At 38.1% G+C, this 24,399-nt stretch overlaps 2 protein-coding genes and 1 long non-coding RNA gene across 4 annotated transcripts in view; 2 read left to right on the top strand and 1 right to left on the bottom strand.

The window, feature by feature from the left end:
• The window catches only part of clip3 (CAP-GLY domain containing linker protein 3), a 769,717-nt gene that overhangs the window by 511,328 nt on the left and 233,990 nt on the right, over window positions 1-24,399 (top strand). The window lies entirely within an intron of this gene.
• nova2 (NOVA alternative splicing regulator 2) overlaps window positions 1-24,399 on the top strand; it is a 52,310-nt gene that overhangs the window by 14,149 nt on the left and 13,762 nt on the right. For both annotated transcript variants that reach the window (XM_079886026.1, XM_079886027.1), the window contains one exon: window positions 17,696-17,862. In XM_079886026.1, coding sequence (XP_079742152.1) covers window positions 17,696-17,862 — 167 coding nt within the window. The remainder of the gene's footprint in view (window positions 1-17,695; window positions 17,863-24,399) is intronic.
• The window catches only part of LOC307167108, a 30,561-nt gene continuing 25,276 nt past the window's right edge, over window positions 19,115-24,399 (bottom strand). Inside the window, exons 2-4 of the long non-coding RNA XR_013822732.1 lie at window positions 21,246-21,403; window positions 19,426-19,608; window positions 19,115-19,286 (exon numbers count right to left, since the gene is read on the bottom strand). This is a non-coding gene — a long non-coding RNA (uncharacterized lncRNA). The remainder of the gene's footprint in view (window positions 19,287-19,425; window positions 19,609-21,245; window positions 21,404-24,399) is intronic.

Raw genomic sequence — 24,399 nt, forward strand, 5'->3', positions numbered from 1 at the left:
ATAGCAGGTGCCTTCCCTTCAATTTTGAAAAGCCAATCTCCTTCCACCCAGGAAGTACACTGACTAAATCATTTTGATAATTTTCACCTCGATTCAATAGCGTCGAGAGGGGATGTGTGTAACAGAACATTAAAGTGCGATCTTTCGCATTATTGGCTCAGAAACACTGAGGCTTACCTGCAGACCTACACTTAAAAAAATGAAAACTCTGTCATTATTTACCTACCATCATGTCGTTCCAAACCTGTATGATGTTCTATCTTCTGAGGAACACAAAAAAAGATAATTGAATGAACATTTGGAAGTAAAAAAAAAAACTATTGACTTTCATTTTATGGACAAAAAACACATTCTTGAAAATATCTTCTTTTGTGTTCCATAGAAGAAAGGCAGTCATATAGTGGCCTACCGATATGCTGACCGATATTTAACTCTTTTTTTTATTTTATTTTTATCACATTGGCCAATACATTTGTCTGGATGAACTGAGACTTTTATTTTGACAGAGCTAACAAAACTCACAGGATTTTCCATTCTCCGTCTTCATTAGTTTACTAGAATCAAGAAGTTACTATCTAAAATGTAAATCTTATCTATTTTATTAATTTTTTTATTCAAATATATTTTAAATAGGATTAATTTTCAAATTATTTCTAATTTTGCAAATATAATGTAAAATAAATATACATTTAGTTGCAGCATTTGTTATTTACTATCTTTATATTAAATCGTGTGATATAATATATATCGGATGGCCTATATGATATAGATCATATCATATGATATCGGCATATTACTTAAAAAACCCATATTGCTTGACTACTACTGATATGATTATACAGGTTTGGAACAACAAGACAGAATTTTTATTTTTGGGTAAACTATTACTTTATCTTTCTTTTTTCTTCTGAATTTCAGCACCGATTTTGACTGATTTACTTAAAATTTGTTTAAAATATGTTAGAATCATCAAATCAGTCAAAAAATGTGAAATACACACAGCTTTCTGAATATCGACCTATTCAGATCCTCCACCGGGCAGCGACTGCATACGGTCCTGCTCGTCCGGAGCCAGTATTTCGCATAGCGCTTGTTATATTAGACATTCTCATCATGCAACTTGTTTGGATTGTTTTTAAGAGTCTCTCATGGAAACGGTAAAAACAAATGAGTTGATGTCAGTTCTAGAAACTGAAGCCAGTTATGAGATAACGGTAAACCATTTTGTAGATCTGAGAGCCTTTAATCCAGCATTCCTGTAGGTCTCAGCGGCGTTCCCTGTCTGTCATCCCTCAGACTGTGCATCATTAGACCAGGCACCGAGTGGGCGAGAGCTTATGGGCACAGAGCTTAGGACCTCAATAACTGTCCCATGCTTGGGCGATGTGCGGAATAGTGGATTCTGACAAGGAGGATCTTGGATTTGAAAGCCAAAAATATCCCTCCAAATGTTTGACCCATCTGTAAGTCCTTCCCATGGTCTATATAATAACCTTTGACACTGAGCTTACCGCCTGACACTCCTGTCATTTCTCATATTAGACTCGAAGTTGTGAGTGTTTGTGTCTCTCTCAGAGTATATCAAGTATATTTATGACGGTGCAGTTATGTCTGGTCCCTCCGAAACATTAGGACAAATAGATGCAGACATGGAAAGAAGTTGAGAGGGGAATGACACAGTGAAGGGGGAGGAGTGATTGAATATCTAATTGTTTGAATGGTCAATGATGGGTCTAAACTGTGTAGGACAAAGAGGAGTGGTGGGCCACTCATAATGACAATAGAAGCTTTTGACATTGTTGACGACACAGCTCCTCAAGTTTGGGGGGAGGTGCAGGCGCGCAGGCTGGTCTCCCATCTGCCTGAGGAGGTGTTAGTGTGTGTGTGTGTGTGATGATGCGGAGACAAAAAACAAGAGTGTATAGGAGACTGGCAAAAGTGAGAGTGCTGTGCACCGTGTAAATCTCAGTTGACTGAATTTGTTTAACACGATGTACATATAGCAGTTTTTAATTTCTGATTTTGAGATTAACAGCATTATTATTGTTCAGAGCCTTAAATTATATATAATAAATGTTATTTATTTATAGTATATATTCATATGGTTTATTTATATGTAAACATATTTATTAGATCATTATAATATAATATATAATTCATTTCGGAATACAAATCTCAACATATAATTGCCATCATTAAATGATTATGCATACATCAGCATCTTATCAGACATCGACCAGCAAGCTCTTTAGATATCAGTCTCTGAAAACTGACTAATGCTGTAAAATAAATAGTTATCAATCATATTGAATAGCAAATATCTGTTAACTCATAGTAGTGGTAGTAGTTGTATCGAACAAGTCCCTTTTTATGTAGAAATGCATCCAGGGTGTCAGTGGGAGTCCTGACGTGTTACATAAGTGGGCCTGTCTCTGTGCTTTTGTCTGAGTCTGTCAGTGGTGTAGAGATGATGAATGTGTCAGTGGGAGACAGCCATCCTCTTCTCTCGCTGCGTTCACTCTGTCATCTGCTGCACATTTTATGATGAGCTCATCAGTAAAAGCCAACCCCCCACGCTCAAAGCTCAGCAATGCAGGAGCTTAACAGATTCGATCTATATGCATGGATATTTACATACTTTTGCCGAGAGAAGCTTACGTGCAACTTTTGGTAAAAGTGAGTCGCTTTGGATAAAATCATTTACAAATGTATATCGATTTGGATAAGTGGATATATTTTTTGGCACAAGTACAGGAAATTGATTTAGTGATACTATAATATAAGGCTTGTAAATGCCTTTTTCTTCTCAAATGTGTAATACTTTAATTTTTTAATACCATTTTTTTTTGCTTTACATTGGTACACAAGTCTCTCCTTTGTTATTGTAAACAAAAGCTTTGAATTATTCAAATAAATTGTAAACAATCTAAAAACAGCATTAGATTTTCCAGCCTTGTCTAGATTGTGACTCTCATGTCTTATAGCTGCACGCAAGGTGCACAGGATCTGTCCCACGAAGGTGGGACCTCTCCTGGGGTTTGGTGCAGAGCTGACGGGGCCGACACCCCCCATCCCCCTTTGTCACAGACACGCCCTCCTCCCTACGGGTTCTCACTCCCCCCTTAGAGACAAAGCATGCTTTGTTAGTCTCTACACTTGGTTGCCTCAGAGATGGGAATTAAAGTGACGGCTCTAGAGGCAAGAGGTTCCCCTCTACCATCATCATTATAGCCGTCTTTCTCTGTTTCCCCAGCTACAGCAGGCAGGTAGACAGGCGACAAAGATGTCTCTCGCTTCTGTGCCGATGTTTGCCTCTGGGCTTAGGGCGAGACAGAAGCGTGGTCTGAGAGAGAGAGAGAGTCAGCCGCAGTAAGGATGGATACTCTTGCAGTCCAGTCACGTAGAGAGGCCTTAGACTCTGGCAGCCAATCGCATAATGGCATGGCCTCCATTTTGAAGTTCCCGCGAAGGAAAAAAAAACCGGTGACAGATGTCCTGTAGCTCTCACTGGCCGATTAAAGCGTAACGCAAACACCAACCATACCTTTAAAATAATTTAAATATATTTTGTTGTAGCATATATATATATATATATATATATATATATATATATATATATATTTATATTTATATATATTTATTTATTTATTATTATTATTATAATAATAATAATAAATATATATATATATATATATATATATATATATATATATATATATATATATATATAAAAAGTGATTCTTGAAATTTACTTGACCAAAAATACTATATTCAACAAGGTTCTCGTTAGATTTCTGAACTAAAATAATATACATTTTCTCAAAATTGCCAATAAAATAATTATAAATATGCAAATAATTTTGAGTAACATCAAGATTAATATATAATTAATAATTAAAAAAATTCTGATACTTAATCAACAGAATAATTATTCAGAAGCCATCTTTAATCAAAACTCAAACATCACCATGTTAATAAAGCCATTTGATTAATAATCATTTTTTCACTGAAGCACAATCAAAAGACACAAAAGCCTCCAGCACATTTCTTTAATCGTAGATCCACCATCATGACACCTGGCTTGCCGGTTGCTGTGGCATGCCCTCCCGTTGCATAATGAGGTTATAAGTGCAAAATCATTTAATGCCTGTGTCCTGCATTTGGGGCAATTTAGCATTTGTGCTGAGACATTTGGGGCTTAAATGAGAAAAGCCCCTTACATAAGATTAGGACAATGGAAAGCTGCATTGTGTAGAATAGGGGGGCACCTTTCCTCTAAAACGGAAGGTGGTGAGGGATGACAAAGAAGAGTATTGAGTGTTGGCGGTGGGTTTCTTTTTGGAGCAGATCCAGCCTCTTCGCAGAGGGGACAAAGCTCCCCCTCTGTGCCTCAACAGAGCCTCTAAAGGCACAGAGTTCCGCAGCTGCCTCCCGCTCCGCCCATTTGCCTCCCAAAATCTCTAATCCCCACTGAATGACCCCCCAAACTCCCTTTCCCTCTCTCATACACTCACTACCACCTTGAGCCCACCAGACTAGTGATTCATTTCTCCTTCGTCCCCCGTCAGCTGTCGGAACGTTCCCTTCAACACACCGGCTGTATGCTCGTATTAATTGCAACAGATCGGCCACGGCTAATTATCTTTGACCCCTTTAGTCTTGTAGGAGTAGTGTGTGTCTATGCGTCAACTATGGGTTAGAGAGGATACAATTGGGAATTTGCATGCACAGATATCTACATGCAAGACTGCTATTTGATATATATCCAGAGATATTATACAGCTTATTTGATCATCTTTGGCACTAAAGCATAGGTTGCTAGAGCTGTTTGTGGGTCAGCTTTGGATCTGGGGAGAACAGTTGTTCCTCAAGGGGACCTCTTGAGATGGTCATGTGATCATGGCCTTCTAGAATTATGTAGCATGAGGACTGGGATGGGTACTGCCTATTGACATCAACCAATTGTCACTTTGATTTGATACCTTTTGTTGTTCACCATCAACAAAGAAATCATAAAAAAGAAGTAAATTATATATAGTTATATAATTATATAGTTAAAAATATGAAATATATTTGATTGTATATTGTTTTGTATGTAATTGTTTATAATCATCACACATCATTGACAAAATAAAAAATATAATATATATATATGTGTGTGTGTAATATATAAAATTAAATATTTTTTTCCTTTTTTTCCTTTTGTCAATGATATAGCCTATATATTTATATATGTATGTTTAAAATCAATGACAAAAGTAAATATATATGCAAATGTATCCGTGTTTTTTTTTTTTTCTAGTGAAACAAAGATGCAGATTATAGTTTGCTATTCTTGTTGCAACCAGGCTGTATGATGTTGCCTTTTCAGTCACATGAAACCTTCGACCGCAGACACAAAGGAGATTGCTAATTGCTATTTTGCTGATTGCTAATTGCTATTTGCTTCTCAGCTATCGCCAAAGCCAAATGTTCCCCAAAACATTTAGTTGATGCACCACTTGGGCTTTCCCTAAAAAACTTCAAGTAAATAAGCAAGGATAAAATACATTAAAAAGATTCCTGTTTGTCTTTAACTACTAACCTTTCAGTTTTCAAGACAAAACTGGAAGCAGAGGGGGGAAGATCCACACGTGCACTGAAGACTTCACAATCAGTGCTTTCAACCTTCGTACCCACTGTTTCACCTCCCTTGCCCACGCAGGGCAGGTGCAGGCAGAGGGGGCAGCGTTTCAGAGCCTCCTTTGTCATGAAATGTTAGCACTTTACTGCACAGGGTTTGGCTGGCCAGTGCCAGGAGCTCTATGCCAAATTTCAGGAAGGAGGATGAAAGCCAAGTCAATTGTGAAGACACCCACACCCTTTAACCGAAGAAACAAGCGTAATGCTTCTGTGTTCCTAACGGGGAGCTTCTTCATTCGGAGTGGCGTTTGCTAACTCCTGAAAATCCCTCAGCAGAGCTGAATAATGGCTCTGGTTACGTATGCATTTTGGCAGCCGCAGCTAAATGAAACTTCTCCTGACAGGCGGTGCTGATCACATCCTTTTAGACATGAGCTGTAGGTTTACCTAAGGCAGCCTAAAGGGGCTTTGGAGCTGAATCCTAATTGTACAGCAAGTAAAGTGACTCTCGGTTGTGTCTGTAGAGCTGCACTAGCTGTCTGTCGTAATGGTGGCCTGAGGCAGTGTCATGATTGTCTGTGCTGCAGGGTTGTGCATTGTTCACAATTAAATTGAGAATGCCTTTTAAATTCTTGTTTACTTTCTAAATTTGAATTGACTTGAAATTGAGGTAGCAAACAGGATGCACAATTGCAGTTCGAATCCAAATGTAAGGAACTTAAAGTAGGTTTAAAAAGAACTGAAATTGAAAGAAATTCATATAACAATTTTTTAAGGAGAAAAGCAAAATGAGACAATTGCAATAAATTTCAATTTTTGAATTGCAAATTAATTTGAACTGCAATAGAGTGCAACAGCTGGGTTCTGGAAGTAAAAATGCCATTCATTTTCTCCAAAGGGGAATCGATATTTTACAATAACTTATAAACTATTAAAGACAGACCCACTATGAGTTACGAGGTTGTTAATTAACGGTATATGCTTTTGAAATAATTGTTTAACAGCTGGCATCCTGGTGAGAAACTGCATTACCCATGTTTCTGCAAAGAAATCTCTTCCAATTAGAGAATAGATCAAATCACACCAAGGCTGCATCAGAAATCACATAGTTCCCTACTATATAGTAGGAGAAAAACAGTATTATGACAAAAGAAGTATGTCCGAATTCATAGTACTCATAACAGAGTTGGCAGAAAGTACCCGGATGATCTGCTTCTTCAAACCAGTATATATATATATATATACAGTATATATTTATATTTATCCATAATTTTTTATTTGATTGTCATTTGCAATGCTTCATGGGATTGTAGTTCTTTCCCTCATTGAAGCTGTTAAATACACATTTGTGTACCTTTGTCTCTTCAATTACTTTTTTGCTTCAAATCAAAGTTTGTTGTGTTGTGGTTCACCTCGTAACTGGTAGGTTTGGTTCATGACCTTATCTCTTTAACGAAGACTTTTTAAAAAATCCCTAATGTAATGGGATCCCTAATGGGAAAAATGAAAGAATACCGGAACTGTTCTCTGTTCTGTTCCGGAACTGTTCTGTTCTCTTCTGGTCATTCCAGGTCAAATTTCACTTCAGCTTCTTGTGCGGTGTAGCCAATTCAGTTCAGATTTAGACTTTGATTTGAAAAGGAGCCAATTCTTCAATTCAACCCAACCGATATTTGAGAAGTGACGTGGCTGCTTCTTGGACCACCAGCTCTGTATTACACAAACGTCTTCTGTCTGCACATCTGCATGCACATGCGAGATCCATTCATATGTTGGCAGTTGCATTCAGTGCATGTTCATTTCAAGCACTCTTTATTTCTGCGCGCCTGTCAGTATATTCTCATAGTGCTGAGAGCCTTAAAAGGCGGTGGGGGTGTCTCATTTTCAGGTCGACTTCTCCGGCCTTGCTTGGCTCCTTAACCCCATTGCCTCACTCGAATTCCAGCTGTACGAAATGGGGAACAGATTGTGTGCATGATGTAAAACGGCAGGCATTCTCCCGTTGCTATGGATAAGGTCAACTGTTGAGTAAACTCAAGCAGATTAATACACATTATGAAAAGTAGAAAACTGAAAACATGGCACTGGAGAATAAAAACAGAAAGCTCCTCTAGTGGTCTCTTGCAGCAAACAAATAAATAAATAAAAGAAGTTAGTGGTAAAGGGTTGTGATAAGGAGTGGGCTGAAAACTGAATCTTGGCTCAAGGTTCGGAGACACTGAAAGCGCTGATAAAGAACCAGAGCAGAAAGCTGGCCCTGGACCTTCAGGCCTCGGCGCCTCAATCGGCTTGGAAGAGATGACTCACAGGCCAGTGGAGGAGGCCCAGACCGGAGAGGACTCTTAGCAATTAGCAGTGCTTGGACATGACAGCGTTGGGGGAAGCGGCAGCAGGTTTGGATGGTCTTGTTGTAGGTTGTTTGGGGCAGCCATGCCAGCTGACTCAATCTGCCTATCGTTCAGACGGGCAATGTTTAGACATCTTTGATGGACAGCAGGCAAGCCGAGACAGGTGTGTGTTGGGCTCCGAGCACTTGTGTGGAACCCAATACCTCCGCAGGGAGATGCGCTCAACGAGTTGAGGACACGGAGTATGTGGACGGGAAAAGCATTTAAATGCAGATTTAAGAAGGAAGTGTTTTGAGAGTCGCAAACAGGCTATGCTATGTTATCATTCTGATATTGTAATAATAATGCCACGTTTTCCTGTTGCTCACCATAATCTTACTCTGTTAGCTTTTCTAATTCGATTTTTCTGATCCCGTAAACTTAATCCTCCTCCACTCTCATTAACTTGCACTTTATGGTTAGCAAAATGGACTAATGTTTCTAGTGCACTGCTAAGTGTTTTTACGAAGATACTTGGTTCAAAATTCAACTCATTTTGCAAATGGAGCTCTCTTTGTTTGGTGCTTTCATATAGTCTCTCTCATATTATAAGGCACAGTGTTAATATTCCAAGTTACAGTCCCAGTTACACATTAGCAGCATACACCTAGTTGGTTTTCCTTCCAATTTTTGTCCTTAGATGATCATGCACCTGATTATGGAAACATTGCAAATTAGAAATATTTGAAAGGCACAAAAATCTGTAAGTAGACAAAACAGAGGGACTGATGGACATTTACCAAGCGCCCCGAGAGTTTTGCGACTGGAATGTGATGACAAAAGCATTGTGACACAACCTCTCCATTATCTTGCTCAGTTTTCTCCTCTCTGCAGCTTTCTTACAGCTTCATTATTCATATTAAAGGATGGAAAGAGGTAGAGGAGGGCTCTTAATTGCGTCGTCCACACACTATGTACTGAATTATGGGGGCCAGTGGGTTACTCTCTTCTCTATACCCTAATGTAGATGACCATCAGTCACTGTTTGAATCATTTGTGCAAGCCTGGAATTCACACCAGCTCCAGTTACCACACCGGCCTTTAGAGATTGCAAATGCACTATGGGTTACCAGGCAGTGTACATGTGTGAGTTTGAGCGTGATAAAATTCCTGCTCTAATGGCTTAATTCAAGCACGTTTTGAAGTGAACTGATACATGGTGAAAAATGAAAAGAGTTGTTGTGTAGGTGTGCGACAAGCAAACAGTGTATTACTGTATGTGCATGTTGACACGCGGGTCAGGCATTGTGATCTGGTTAGCGCGCATTCAGAATAACAAGCCGTTAGACGTGTTGGATCTGGCTGAGCAGTTTGGTTGCTCGTTACAAAAGTAAGCTGAACCAAAGTGCTAACTTAACATCCACAAGATCCTCTTGAGGATAGATGGTTTTGATAAATCTTCACACACAGATCCAGTGGATTTGTAATAGAGTCTCAGTCCCAGTGTTAAACACACATGACTAGAAATACATAAAAAATACACATAATCCCTCTCAAGTGTGTGGAAGGTCTGACTGAAACCATAGTCTGTGTAACACTTGAAATCATTTCAGCAGTAAATTCATTGGCTGTAAAGCAGGGTCGCCTCTAACAAGGAGCAAACACTAAAGCATCTATGGATTTTACACCTTCTCTCCGTTCCCCTGCAAGGCAAAGGCAACTGGTCTGTTTAAGCATCAGCAACCATAAATCAGGGGCTGTAACTCTTTCGAAAAAAGATCTGCTGAAAATACCTTTTGATATTTTTATTAGAAGACATAACTCATGCAGCTATCGATGATGTTTCGCCAAAGTCATGAGTGTTAAGTGAAACGCTGCTCAGGCTAGTTCGTTAAACTTTCAGTTTGCGAGTTCGAGTTGCGAGTCAGAATGTGAGGTATTCGTCCAGAAATAACATCACTTTCTTATTTGACTTATAGGTTTGTATGCAACAGATTTATGACAGTAAATAGCTGGTTGTGATCTTCAGGGCTTAGGTTTGCGAAATCTGAGTTTAAGAACCGAGTCACATAGGATTACAGACTGCAATGTCTTTTGAAACGACCCATTTTGGCAGTCGTGTCCCTTTCTTTCTTCTGTCCCTTGAGATTAGCCATCTCTAAATGCAGTTCCCTCTTCAGAAATCTGCATAACACACCCGTGGAGTTGGCCTCGGTTGCCTCTCGAGTCATTTCCTCATCAACAGTGAGTCAGTGTCTAAGCTCATGGACCCAGTCTTTATTTTTATTCGTTTCATATGTGAAATGTAAGAAATATATCCGGGAAGTCACTCGGTTACATTTTTTAATGGAATTAGTTACATGAATCATTTATCATCATTATTTTGAATGATCACAAGATGTATTTGCACACAAATGAAGATAATTCAAAGACATTACATAACATGTTAATAGTGTATTAACGAAATTAGTGAATGGTAGTGTAATTTATTTAAGGTTTGAGGTCATTAAAAAGTTTGGGGATAGTATTACTTTTTTTTTTTTGGAAAGTACTTTTCCTTTGTTACAAAAATATATATATTTCAAAAAATTAAAAATTACATTTCAAAGAAATCTGAAAATAAAAATGTATCATGGTTTCCATAAAAAATGTTCAGCAGCATAACAGTTTTCAACAGTGATAGTAATAATAAGAAATGTTTCTTGAGCATCAAATCAGCAGATTAGAATGATTTCTGAAGAATCATGTGACACTTAAGACTGGAGTAATGATGCTGAAAATTCAGCTTTGCATCACAGGAATAAATTCCATTTTATAATTTAAAAGTTTAATAATATTTCACAATATTATAGTTTTTGATCAAATAAATGCAGCCTTGGTGATCATAACATAACATTTAAAAAAATCTTACCGACCCCAAATGCTTGAACAATAATGTAGGTAGGTTGCACATTTTTGAAAACAGTGATATCACAAACCATTTTGTATATTAAGGAGATATATTAAATTATTTTTTAGTTGTTTTTAATTATTTACGTTTTGCCATATGCTTCGTTTTTCAGCATCTCGCACTTGAGCACCACTTTGAAGATCATGTCTAGAGATCTTTGCTCTCTTTTTTTTTCATTCTGTTTATTTTTCCCAGCTACTCTTAAATGCAAGAATGCATTCTGTGTATGACTCAAGAACATACGGAGGATTTTCAAGCTTGTATTACTCCAATAATGAATTTTATGGAGTGGTCAGGGGGGCGTGACTAATACATTTTTTATTACAGTTCTTAAATTGACAGCCCTAAATATATCACATCACATCTAAAATGCACAGATTACAACAGTTGAGGAAAATATCCTTTTTTAAGCCAAAGTGGAAAAGCTCCCCAGAGCCTTTGAAACAGTGTTAGGCACCTGGCAGGAAAGTTTAGACCCCCCCTTCCCATCTCCTACCTCTTTTTCATTCTTCATCTTTCTTTTTAGAGAGTTTAGTTTCTCTCTGAGTAATGTTACCCCCTCTTTCCTCTCTTTATTGATGGGTTGGACATATTGAATAAAGAATCTCTTTTGCTTTCCCTTTAATCGCGTTCCCTTCCTCACTGTTTCTTTCTCACTCACTGCATGTTGTTTTGTCTCTTGCTCTCTCTTTGTCCTTCTGTGAGGTCTTGGAGGGGTGTGCAGGAAGGTCTTGAGAGGGTGAGAGAGAACATTAGGGAAAAGATGAGGACAGGATCTCAGCCCAGTCCAGGCATCTCTTCAGCTGTTTGCACGACATGGGCCCCGTATCCATGGCGACGTCACTATAGATGTGGGGGGCTGGGGACGGCTTAGGTCAAACTGAGGAAAAGGGGTGGACAAACCCAGCACTTCTCAATAAGAGTGACATCACTGAAGAGGAATTCACTCTTTCTTCCAGATCCTTTGTTATTCTTTGGAGACCCTTCTATCCTTCCTCTGCTGTTTAAAGAGGCTTGTTGCATTGGAAAGGCAAAGCCGAACTGATCCAAGTTCACTTCGAAATTTTCATTCTGTCATCGTTTACTCAGCCTTGTGTTGTTCTGAACCTGCATGACTTGCTTGTTTCTGTGGAACACAAAAGAAGATATATTGAAAAGATTGTTTGTTTGTTTGTTGTGTTCATACAATGAAAGTCAGTAGGGCACCATGTTGTTTTGGACCCCATTAACTTTCATTATACGGACAAAAACAGTTGAAGAATTCTTCGAAATAACTTTTGTTGTGTTCCACAGAAAAAAAAAAGAAAGTCATAAAGGTTTGGAACAAAGACACAAGGAACAAAGGTTTGTTGGGGGAACTATCCCTTTAAGAAGACTTGGAAAGTGAGATTCCCATCTGCCCTAGTGACTGCTGACATGGGTTAGTTTAGGCCCATAAAGAAACGTCTGGATTTGGAGTGTCCATCCAGCCTGACAGACTATAAAATACCGGTTCAAACAGCATAAAGAGATTTGAATGGAAACTCTTTCCGAATTTCCAATCCCCATCTTTCTTCTTCCTTTTTACTGTTCATGATTACATAAGCACATGCAACACCCCTTCCTTTCTGTTTTAAAATAAAAACACATTACGTCATTAGCAGCTGCCCCACAATATTTTCAGGGTCTGCCAGTTGCTGTGGTGATGTGTCTTATGTCATATGCCTGGACTGGCCCTATCCCAAACATTCATGTAGTTATTAACATAATGGTGCACACTGACACCAACAGGACCCAGGTGTCCCCTGTTTTAATTTGCTCATCTCTGCAGTCAACGCTTCATCTTGTAGTGGGTGCTCCATGCTAAAACAATGGCCCATGTGCTCCTAAGGGACTCGTACGTGGATCCTGCAATCAGCCGCCCTTTGATGGGCGGACAGGAAAATACGTGTCACCGAGGGAGATGGCTAGTTTTTTTATTCCCCCCACCTCCCAAACTCATTCTTCCTCTCGCTCTCGTTTTCTCTCCCCCCCCCCCCCCCCCCTCCTCCCCTCCTTTTTTTCTTTCTCCTAACACCAAAGCCAGGAAACATCTGTAACCTCGTCCACAGGCAGGGCCGTATGTTCATGAATTCTCTGAGGCCGCTGTTGGACTCTATGGAGTGAGGCAATCGGGAAGCTTGACAAAATTTGCTCATATTGAGATATGGCGTAGAGACGTTTCTTGGACAAGCCCGTACGGTGTATATTCTGAAAGATTCTCCATGTGTTTCCAGGCAGCTGTTCTCATTTGTCATGTGGTACGCAGCAGTTTAATTGGTTATTGAGCCTGCTGTGGACATTTCTATGGCTTCAGAGCCCAATCTGGATCTTGTCAATCAATGGGTCAATCCGTCTAGCAGCTTTTTGGTGTTGTGGGACTGGTGTCTGTGATCAGCATTTGTGATCTACATGACCCTGCACTATTCTTCCAATTGACAAGCTCTCGGCATCTGGTTTAGGAAACATCTACCTGCTCATGAATTTTTTCTTTAGCTTACGGTCCAGTTCTCACTAGTAACTAGTTGCTTATTAGCATTGATTATGGTGTCATTTTCAACAGTATGCAACAGCAATTTGCACCAACACTGACTCTCCATCCGTGGCAGCAACAGCAGAGATTATAGGGCGTTCACACAGGACGCTTTCTCCTTTTCAAACAGCTAGACAGAGCTGGAACAGAGTGATGTCTTGTGACACGTTTCTGCTAGACTATTTTTAACCTGGCACACCTTAAAAACAACGTCTGTACATAGACCAACAAAATAATGCAGATCTATACGCCTCTTTCCACCGTCCTTGAGCACTCATAAGATTTATCTGTCTAGTACTCAAGTAAACAAAATGACCAAAATATCCATCCTTGCTATGAGCCACCATGTTTCTGTTCTCTCTCTAAATAATTAGCAGGATCTAGGCATTACCTCATATTACTGCACAGTTTACCAGGTTTAATTGGCTCTTCTTTTTTTTTAATGAGCTCACATTACATTCCATATAGTAGGCTACATGTTAATGTTTTGTTCATGCTCATGTGGTTTTGTTTAGTGGCCCCTATAGACTTACATTGTCTGTTTTGAAGTCATGATAGAGTTATTCTTTAGAACAGTCTTCCAGACACTCCATCACTCATGCAACTACAGAAAACAGGGCCCTCCTCTGTTTTACATGCTTTTGGGAAAAAGATTGGCATTCCTGTGAAGAAAGATAGGATAGCCCATGCAACAATAATAATAATGATGTTCGCAGTAGCTAAATCACCAAAGAGCTCCATCTAGCAACAAGAACAAGGAATGAATGACTCATCGACTTAACAACTGTATAAAAACAATTTAGTACAAGAGTGAACAGCCAAGCAGGCATTCCCTAGGCAACTATAGAAAACACCTCCGCACTGCCCAATACCTTTTCTTAGTTTTAATTCTTGGTCTGTATTGAAGCTTATTGTGTTTGCATAAACGCTACTAGCACAAAGCTCACACATATTCTAAAATCAAATGGTGATTAATAGATCTATTAGATAGTCTCTGGGCTTAGAGACCAAACCCTTAATTTCTGAAGTTGCACAGTGACTCACAGTGGTCCATCAGAAATCATTCTAACATGCTGAATTATGCTCAAGAAACCTTTATTATTATTATCTTATTATATTATTCTGTTGAAAATGTTTCTACTACTTAATATTTTTTTGGGAAACTTTGATCATTTTTTCGATATTCTTTGATGAACAAGAACCGTTTATTTGAAATAGAATCTTTTGTATTACTGTGAAATTATTTATTGTCACTTTGATCAATGTAATGTGTCCTTGCTGAAAAAACAATTATTTGAAAAGAAAATTGAACGGTAGTAGTTGTATGTACGCTCCATTCCAGTTTTTGTTTGACCAATTCTCTCTCATTTATGTTGGTAAATTTTATATTGTCAACCAAATAATATAAAATATATTGTGTATAAATATACTGTTGCCCAGCCTTACTATGTGGTGTGTCTTAATGAGGAGGCAGAGCGCTGTTGAGGGGGGTGTTTATGTGTTTGGATGGGTGGTAAAGCAAACTGCCCATCACTTTCAATGAGCTCCATGAGCAGAAACTTAAACGTGTGTCAGAAAGTGTCCCGTCCATTTGCAAGAGGAAAGAATATCCTCAGTGACCTCTTTCTAAATACTCCCCCACCCCACCCCTTTCCCATACCCCGCTGAGTATCTCACAACAGACACATCACAACCTCTCCAGGAACTCTTCATCCAGACAGTCAACACATCACATAAGCTTTCTGCTTGTATGCTATACCTCGCCTGTGCGGCTATTTGGCATTTAACATGTTGAGTTAAACTAATGGTCATTGTGTGTATACCGTGTATATATATACACCATAAACATAAGTCATGTTTCAAAACTAGTCCTCCATCTCTGACAGTTGTTTGACTGGTGTTGTCCACACCCTACCCCCTCGTCTCCCTGCCAAAACAATGGTGATCTCTGCTCTAATAATCTACCACCCCGATTGGTCCGTCAAAGATTACTCTTGGGCCGCCAGCTGTCGGGAGCTCAGCAAAGCTTTTTTTTTCTTTTCTTTTTTGTAAGATCCCATCCATGATCCTGAGATTCCTCAATTTGAGTGTATTAACACGGCTTCATATAGCTAGTCTGGGACCAAACCCAATTATTTTCATGCTAAACAATAGAAGGTTAAAGGAAACCGGAAAACCCTACTGCACCATGCCGATAAGGGCCGATTCTCTTCCCAGCCTCTCGGGAGCCAAGAGATTCTGGCTTCGGATCAGTCTGGTTGCGTTTTTTTTCCCTCTTCCCTTCTACTTTAGGCTTTTGTCTTTATTTCTGAATCTGAATGGCAACGTTTGACTGTCTCACTTATGGTGCAATGTGATTTTGTGTGGGTTTTGTAGGATAAATATCCCAGAATATAAATATCCTTTCAGGCAAATTGTTATAGTGTAGAAGATTAGTAACCAATCAGAGAACCGCAGTCGGCTAATTCCTTTAGAGTCTGCACCAAAACACAGTTAATCAATGGTGATTTGTATGTGTGTGCATGCACTGAACCTCCTCATGTATTGTAGGAGAGATGGTGGAACTGGAGTCGAATTGCCGATATTGTATCAGAATTAATTGAAAGTGGAGACTTTGGGGCGTCTAATGGAAGGCTTTCTGTGAATAGGCTGCCAAAAATAGTAGCTTTGCCAGGCGACTGTTATTGCAGCTGCTCCCATAACTTCAGTCTGCATGTACATAGATCCATGGTATTTACATGGGCAGATGCTTTAATGCTGCTTGTTTGCCTCCTAACACAATGTCTGTAGTCTCTCGTGTAATGTGATTGATAACCCAATGACTGACGGATTCACTCTCTGATAACACATACTACTCTGAAACTCTGTATGTGCCTGTCATACAAACAGTGCACTATAATATTATATCATTTAGTTGAGTAAAAACAGAAAGTAAGTCTTCTATTATCAGCCATTTCTGATTTTGTCAGCTGATGATATTTTATGCTGCTTCCATGTAAGGAAAAAAGCATCACACCAAAACACCATCAATCGCAAAAACATGCTGTACTGACGTCTTAAACCACTATGGGTTACTTTAGAAATGGGACATAATATGGGACATGGGACATAATATGCTTAGAAAGATTACTAGGGAGCTTAAAAAAGGTAACGAATGAAATTTTAAAGTCCAATTTTTTTATGTCTTCAGTGCACATTATACTTCAGAAATCATTCAAATTTGCTGATTTGGTGCTCAATGAACGTTTCTTATTATTATCGATGTTAAATACAGTTGTGCTGTGTAATATGTTTGTAGAAGCCTTGCATCCTTGGCCTTGCTGAATAAGATATCATACTGACCCCAGACCTTTGAACAGTAGTGTATTATTCATTGGTCATCTAACACTTACTAGTCAGAATTTCAAAATATTTGGCCAATGTCAGTTTTAATTAATTTTAATTTAGAATAATTGTTTACATATTTATGTATTATATTTATATTAGTGCTGTCAAATCGATTAATCACATCTAAAATCAAAGTTTCTGTTTATGTAATATGTGTGTATAAATATCATATATATAAATATAATAATATGTAGTATGTATGTGTGTGTGTGTGTACACACCCATTTATGTATGCATAATATATATATATATATGTGTATGTATGTATGTATGTATGTGTGTGTGTGTACACCCATTTAATATATATATATATATATATATATATGTATATATATGTGTGTGTGTATATGTATATTTATGCACACGCACACACACATATATAAACAAAGAACGTTTATGTTAGATTAATTGCGATTAATCGATTTGACAGCACTAATATAAAATGTTATGTTTACATGTGCATATTTCAGTGTGCAATAATTCTATTGGGGTGGTTTATTATATTATATTTTATTTGATGACATGGTAATCGTCTTGGACGACTTGTTACGCACTAACCTATACTGACATTACTAATTTAATCTGGAAGAGAAAGCGTATTTAAAAAGTATTTTTTGGCTGGTCATGTGATCTAAATATGACTGCCCCCATGAGGTAACCTGAATGAATGTTTATTTTAAAAACAATTATTCATTTATTCACATGTAAAACATTTTATAATGAGGAAAAACATGCTCCTTTGGCCCTCACCTCATCACAGCCCTGCGATTTTCTTAATCATTTTACAGCACTCTTTGGAACAACATCTGTAAATCGCACTGAGGTTAAACTGGAGTTCTCTTTGTGTGTGTCCTTCAGGAACAACAGAGCGTGTCTGCTTGATCCAGGGCACTGTAGAGGCGCTGAATAGCGTCCATGACTTCATCGCGGAGAAGGTGCGGGAGATGCCGCAGAGCGCTCAGAAAACAGAGCCAGTTAGTATACTTCAGCCACAGACCACAGTCAACCCTGACCGTGTCAAACAGGTGAGGCTTCACTTCCTTTAACTCGCCCATTTCCTGTTTCTTTTCATTTCCAGTTTCCTCTCTATCCTTGCAGAATTTCAGAGCACATGCACAAGATTGTGAACTTCCTTTTTATTCATTCTATATTTAAATCAGATTTTTTTCCCGCACTTCTGATTCCCATTTGATAAGTTGTAATAAAAAGCACAAGCAAACAGACCAATGAATATAGCCACAGAATGAAATGAAGTGTGAGGAAGGACATTTTGATTATATCATCCTTTCTAATAAACTGTGTTAACTTAGTCAAACAGGCCCCACTTGGTTTGGCCTTTGTATTATACAAGCAAACAAACTCTCGAAGATTCGGAGTGTGTTCCAATTAGACAAGTCATTGATTGAGTACCGGCTATCTGTTTAGGAGATTATCGCCACCGGTCACTTCATTATTATGGTCCATTGATCTGCTGGGCTCCTGCATTGTTGTCATCCACATCAATGATTCTTCTCCTTTATTTATAATTTGCTTAATTAAATCACCCTTAGGACAAAGAGACAGAGTTGGCTGTATTCATGAATAATTTACGACATGCTACCGTTTTCTGCTCTTAATTTTTAGTTAAGCCCTGTCCATTAAGGAAGCTTCTTCTTTGTGCTTATTGAGCAGTTTCTGTGAAGTCAGGGCCATAACCTGAATTCCTAGAACATAAGTCCAAGACGCTTACCCCTGCAGAGTTGCCGACCTAATTATTTATGCATGTAATTATAGAGCTTATCAGCGGAGCAACACAACTCATTTTAGTGCACACTATTGTCTCTGCTGGGACAGCATCACTGCATTCTGCTGCACTCTGCAATATGACAAACTATATTTGTATGATTATGATATATATACATACAGGGATGCAGAGAGTTTAGATTGTGGTGATATATTAAAAATGTTCAATATGAGGATGTCCAGTTGAGTGATAACTAACTGTCCTTGAAAAATTGATCAAACTGTTGATCAGACCTTATGGATAGACTGATGGATAGGCATTGGTACCTCAACATTTCGTTTAAATATATATATTTTTAGTCATATAATGAAATATATTTTAATGAAATTATATATATATATATATATATATATATGGTAAATTAAAAGATTCCATATATATATATATATATATATATATATATATATATATATATATATACACACACATAATATTAAGTCATTCAGTTTTGTACATTTTTATGTCAATATTTTGTTTATATTTTATTTCGTTTGGTACTAGATGATCTATCTTACTTTTCGCTGGTCAGAATTTTGCCAATGCCAGTCCGGTTTTGGCCACAGTGAGTTGTGATCGATGTCATATGATCTTGCATTGCCTTTGCGTTCTTTTCCAATTGTCACCACACGTGCAGCTGTCATGGCATGTATCTCATTGCAGTGCACACTGATTGAGAGATAGAGGGCAAGAATTAAAGTCATATTAAGTGACAGCTGCTAATTTCGGGTCAGGAACATCAACCGCTGATCCTGCAACCAAATGGTCAGGGCAGGAGCGCGGCTGACACCTAACTTAATCCACCCACCCATCAGCACAGGAAATCAATCTGGTCATCTAGATGGCTCATTGTTATGGACGCCTCATTGTTTCCACCAGAGTTTGACTAAACTCAAATGTTGAAGTGCCAGCCTTCAGTGGCTTCCTCTTGTCAGCACAGGTTTCCTCTGATCCTTTCCTCGGCCTGCTTCTCACATCCTGTTTTTCCTATCTACAAAGGAAATGGACCATTAATGCACAGGAATGCAAGAGTTCCTAATGTTGTCTATAGGTAGACACAGTGAATCAATGCAGTTGGCCATTTTCGTCACTGAAGAGCTGGCAGATGCTGTATATGTGAGCAAAATAATGCACTCACTGCATACCCAAACAAATCAATCCCAATGTAATTTATTCAACTGAAAATCTATAGTAGTGCATATTGCAATAACAATAATTCACTAAGCAATAAAGAGAAAAGAAACGCATATTCTGGACTTTCATTAAAGCTATGAAATTAATTTTGAAGTTTATTCACATTTTGATTTGGCACAGGAACACCATCAAAGGTTCCTCCTGCTTCGCTTATGACTTTGAAAAATGAAACAATTTCTCTGTAATCTCTATTTCTACATCAAAGAGAAAAGAATGATTTTCTCCATGCATCACTGGCCTTTTTCATAATAACCCACAGCTTTACTTCTATTATATTGATCAGTGGGATTGCCTTAAGTGGCTGTGCTGTTTCAAACCATCCTTTCCCTTCACGACACCACCAAAGCCAGCCTATTTAATTATCCTGCATCATGAATCTAATAAAAGTTCTCATTGGAGCACTACGCCCGCACACACACACAGAGAGACAGCCAAGCGAAACACTGCTGTGTTCCCTGCTCATCTCCTAAATTAAAAGCGACATCAGGAAAATTGCTATAACGTCTAAAATTGAAGAAGAAGAAAAAAAATCTCTCGCCCGATAGCCCAACCTTCCCTCCCCTCCCTGCTCCGGTCTCTGGAGGGATGATGACTGGCTAAAATATTTTATGCCTTTTTTAACCTTCAAATCCATCAGCCGGCCAGGAAAAAGGTCACTGTCTCTCCACGGAGGATCGATCTAATTTCCAGAAGAGCCAATGGAGAGGGAGAGTCTTACACAACATTGGTTGTTGGACAAGGAAGTACATCCTCTAATGCTGGGCTCAAATCTCTTTTGGGTGAAAGAAAGGACAGATGCTGTCTGTGTTGTGTGTCTTTAGTATTTGCAGACTGGCAGTTTTGTCAGTTGTTTGTTTATACAGTCACGGCGTGTTTGTGGAAAGCATGTGTGCAACTTATGCACACTTTCTTATGATTTCTACAGAGTTCTCACAGGGAAAATATCAGGGAAGTGTGGTTTCCAGGTCTTGAAAAATCATGGAAATATTTATAATGATGGTTTTTTATTTATTTATTTATATAAAATAAAATATTTAATTGGCCAAAATGCCTTTTTTGTGAGTGAAATCTCATTTTTCAGCTTTAAAATGGTCTAACAAATTTTAATTTCAAGACATAATTTTATTGTTATTGTACTCACAAATTGCACTCAAATACCAACCCAAATATATATTCACTATAAAAATGTCTTACTTTGTTTGTGATCTAATCATTTCAAAACAATATTTTATAACCAGAAACACTAAAAAGTCATAAAAATACTCGTCAATCTACAATATATGCAAAATAAAGCTCTGAAATCACATGTCCGATGGATAATACAAGAGGATATTAATAAGTCAGAATGTTGAGCATTATTATCAGGGATCATATTGGCTATTTCAGAAGAATTGACATGTCTATATCAAGTCTCACAGCAAGTGTCACACCTACCTTAAATACAGGTCGTCCCGTTGATATTGGACTGTGGTGATCTCATATTGTCTATGTGTGAGAGGATGTTCTCTATCCGAAGCTCGCACATCTCTAATCCTGAGCCAGACCCCTGGAGATATGAGTTGTAACATTCTTTGATGGATGCAGGACTTGAGCTGTCCGAAATGGCATAAAAATCAATAATAAATTAGATCTTCATTAAATATGCATTTGTAAGGCGCATACTTAATTTGGTGTTGCTCTGCGTTTGAGTTCTGAAGAGATCTGTGATGTTTCTGTGTCAAGACTAGATCATAATGTTCAGATGGATTTTTTCTGATGCAAGTTTATTTTATGTAGAAATCTAAACATATTTAAACATGCAAATAAGTGATATATGAGCTTCAAGGCATAGTTTACCAAATTCTGTCATAATTTACTCACACTCATTCCGATAGTGGATTTTAAAGTTGGACTGCACTGGCCTATAATCGATTAATCAACCAATAGTTTTTAAAATGGATTCTGAATGAAACCAAACATAACACATAACATAGTGCTGAACTTTATTACAAAATTTTTACCATGAACCATGAAAATGTAATGTACTTTTTAAAAAATGTATCCTTGATCATTCATATTAGTTCATAGTGCATCAACTAATGTTAAGAGATGCAACTTTAATGTATTAATAAAGGTTGAAATTAACAATGAACAATACTTTTTATTAACCTCAGTTAATGTTACAAATGGACTCTTTTTGTAAAGTGTTATTATTTCATATAAATCCAGTCATGCATAAAGATGGCCATCTTTATATCTACACAAAAACCAAAGCATTGAAATTAGATACATATGTATATTATATGTATACTTTCACACTTCATTTACCTCTATTTTAGAACACTTGATGATTATCTAATCAAAATAACAAAATATGTATTACAGTGATGATAAAAAAAGAACTGAAATCAATGCATTCCTGATTTGTTTCTGTTGGCTGCATGACGATACAGTTTGCGTTCTCATGACACTAGCTTTAAATATGCAACTTCGCTGCTTAACGAATGCATAAAAGCAATCAGCTGGATATAAACTAATGCAAATAGTTGGTAACAATAACCGCTTGAGGTACTGCTAATGTTAGCGTCCTCTCCGCCTCAACGGCAAACATACTGCTGTTCTCCACTAAGGCAGCATCTAATCAACAAATTAATTGCTTTATAATGATATGAAAACATGTACTGTAGTGTACTGTATATACTGTTCCACTGTCCGTTTTAAATCCACATTGGAAGTGTCCATCTTTGTGCAGCATGGAGCCTCATGTGTCAAAACAAACACCAAGAGGTGTTAGTGATATATTTATATCGCCTCTAGAGGCCGCCCTCGTACTGTATAATGACAGCAGACCCTTCTCAGCCGCTCCAGAAACGGACGCAACCCGGAAAAACTAGCGGTATGGATTTTTGCCGATAACCGATGGTTCCAGCAATCGGTTATCTGTGCCAATCAATCGGCGAACCCAATCAATCGGTCGACCTCTACTCACAATTCCTGTAAGACTTATTCTTAAGAATGTTTCAAGTGTTTTTTTGTTTTATAAAATGTTAAGTTAATGGGATCCAATGTTGTTTAGGACCTCTGTGACTTTATTGTATAGTTACAGAGAAGAAAGAAAGTCATACTGGTTTGAAAAAAAGTACATGATGGCAGTATTCTCATTTTTGGGTAAATTATCCCTTAAATAAGATTTCAGAACGTTTGTCACATTCTGGGACTGTTAATATTAATATTTATTGTTGAAGAGAGCAGCACACTGGATTTTGGGGAGGCCAAGGACCTTATTTTAGTTTACTATGAGCTTGGCCATTACGGGATAGACTGTAATTTTTGGGAGCATCACTCGTGTGATTTGGGGTTATATAATGCTGTCTAAAGAGCTGAGAGTTAAAATGATTTGTTGATATATGAAGTAAACTGGTATCTTGCAATCATAAATACATGTTAATTGCTTTGATATGTCTCAAAAAAAAGATCCTTATTTTAAGCATCATCATGTCTAAAAGTAGAAAAACAAGAAATTGAATACCAGGTTAAATGAGTTCCTTGGCACTACAAATTCATTGAGAAGCTCAAATGGCGTAATCCGTTGCCCGTTGCATTTTGCTCTTGTGCTCAAAATATAAAACGACTTGCTGCGCCTGAGCCTGACAGAAAGAATTATAGGGAGTGAAAATTGAGAGTGTGACCACTCATACAGGACCCTCGCTAGCAAACAACAACCTCTCACGACAGTGACCAAGGTGAGAAGGAGGAGGAGGACAGAGTGTTATTTTTAACTCGTATGGAGTCTTTTTTTCTTTTCTTTGTCAATGCCAGCAGCCAGAGCACACAGGCAGATGCTGTACAGAGATGGGCGGCTAAGCCCGGGATCAGGAGACAGGCGATTAACCCAAAGGCAAGCGCTTAAGACTTCAAAGTGCAAACAGCTACGGCTCTAGAGTCAGGCACTGTTTCGGGGACAGAGGTTGGGAGGGGGGAAACAGTTGCTGTGTGCCCGAGTCGGGTGGGATGCGCCAGGGGTCATTGTTTGAGACCCCTTGTCACCTTCAGGACTGGCTACATTTTGATGGCACATCAGTAGAAAGTAGGACTCCACGATATACCGCAATAAAATCGCTATCGCGATATGGCTTAGTGTGATTGTCAGATCGTGCAGACTGCAATTTAATTAAATATATGCGCTACCGGCTCCAGAGTGGCACTGCTCATCCACATCCCATGATGCAGTGCTTCACAGGTCCACGAGCTGCCCGCGTGCAAAGTGCCGAGTTTCACTCTGAAACCAGCAGCGCATACATCCATTTGCCAGAAACCCATTCAAAATAAAAGCTTGATGGTTTTACATTTGAAAATTAAGAAATTCAGACGTAAATATTAGTATTGTAATTTTACAGTTGTACCGTGAAATAAAACTATTTTTATGAAATATTAGATTTTCTTAGTTTATGGTACAATATTACAATTATATTTTGTTTAATGTTATTTAATAAGAATTATAATAAAAATACTTAATTTTTCATTTAACAGTACAACAGTTACAATATTACAATATCTTTCTTATTTAGTTTAATATATTATTTAATAATAAAAAATAACTATTTTATAC

This window comes from Squalius cephalus, assembly GCF_949319135.1.
Source record: "Squalius cephalus genome assembly, chromosome: 11".
Lineage (NCBI taxonomy): Eukaryota > Metazoa > Chordata > Actinopteri > Cypriniformes > Leuciscidae > Squalius > Squalius cephalus.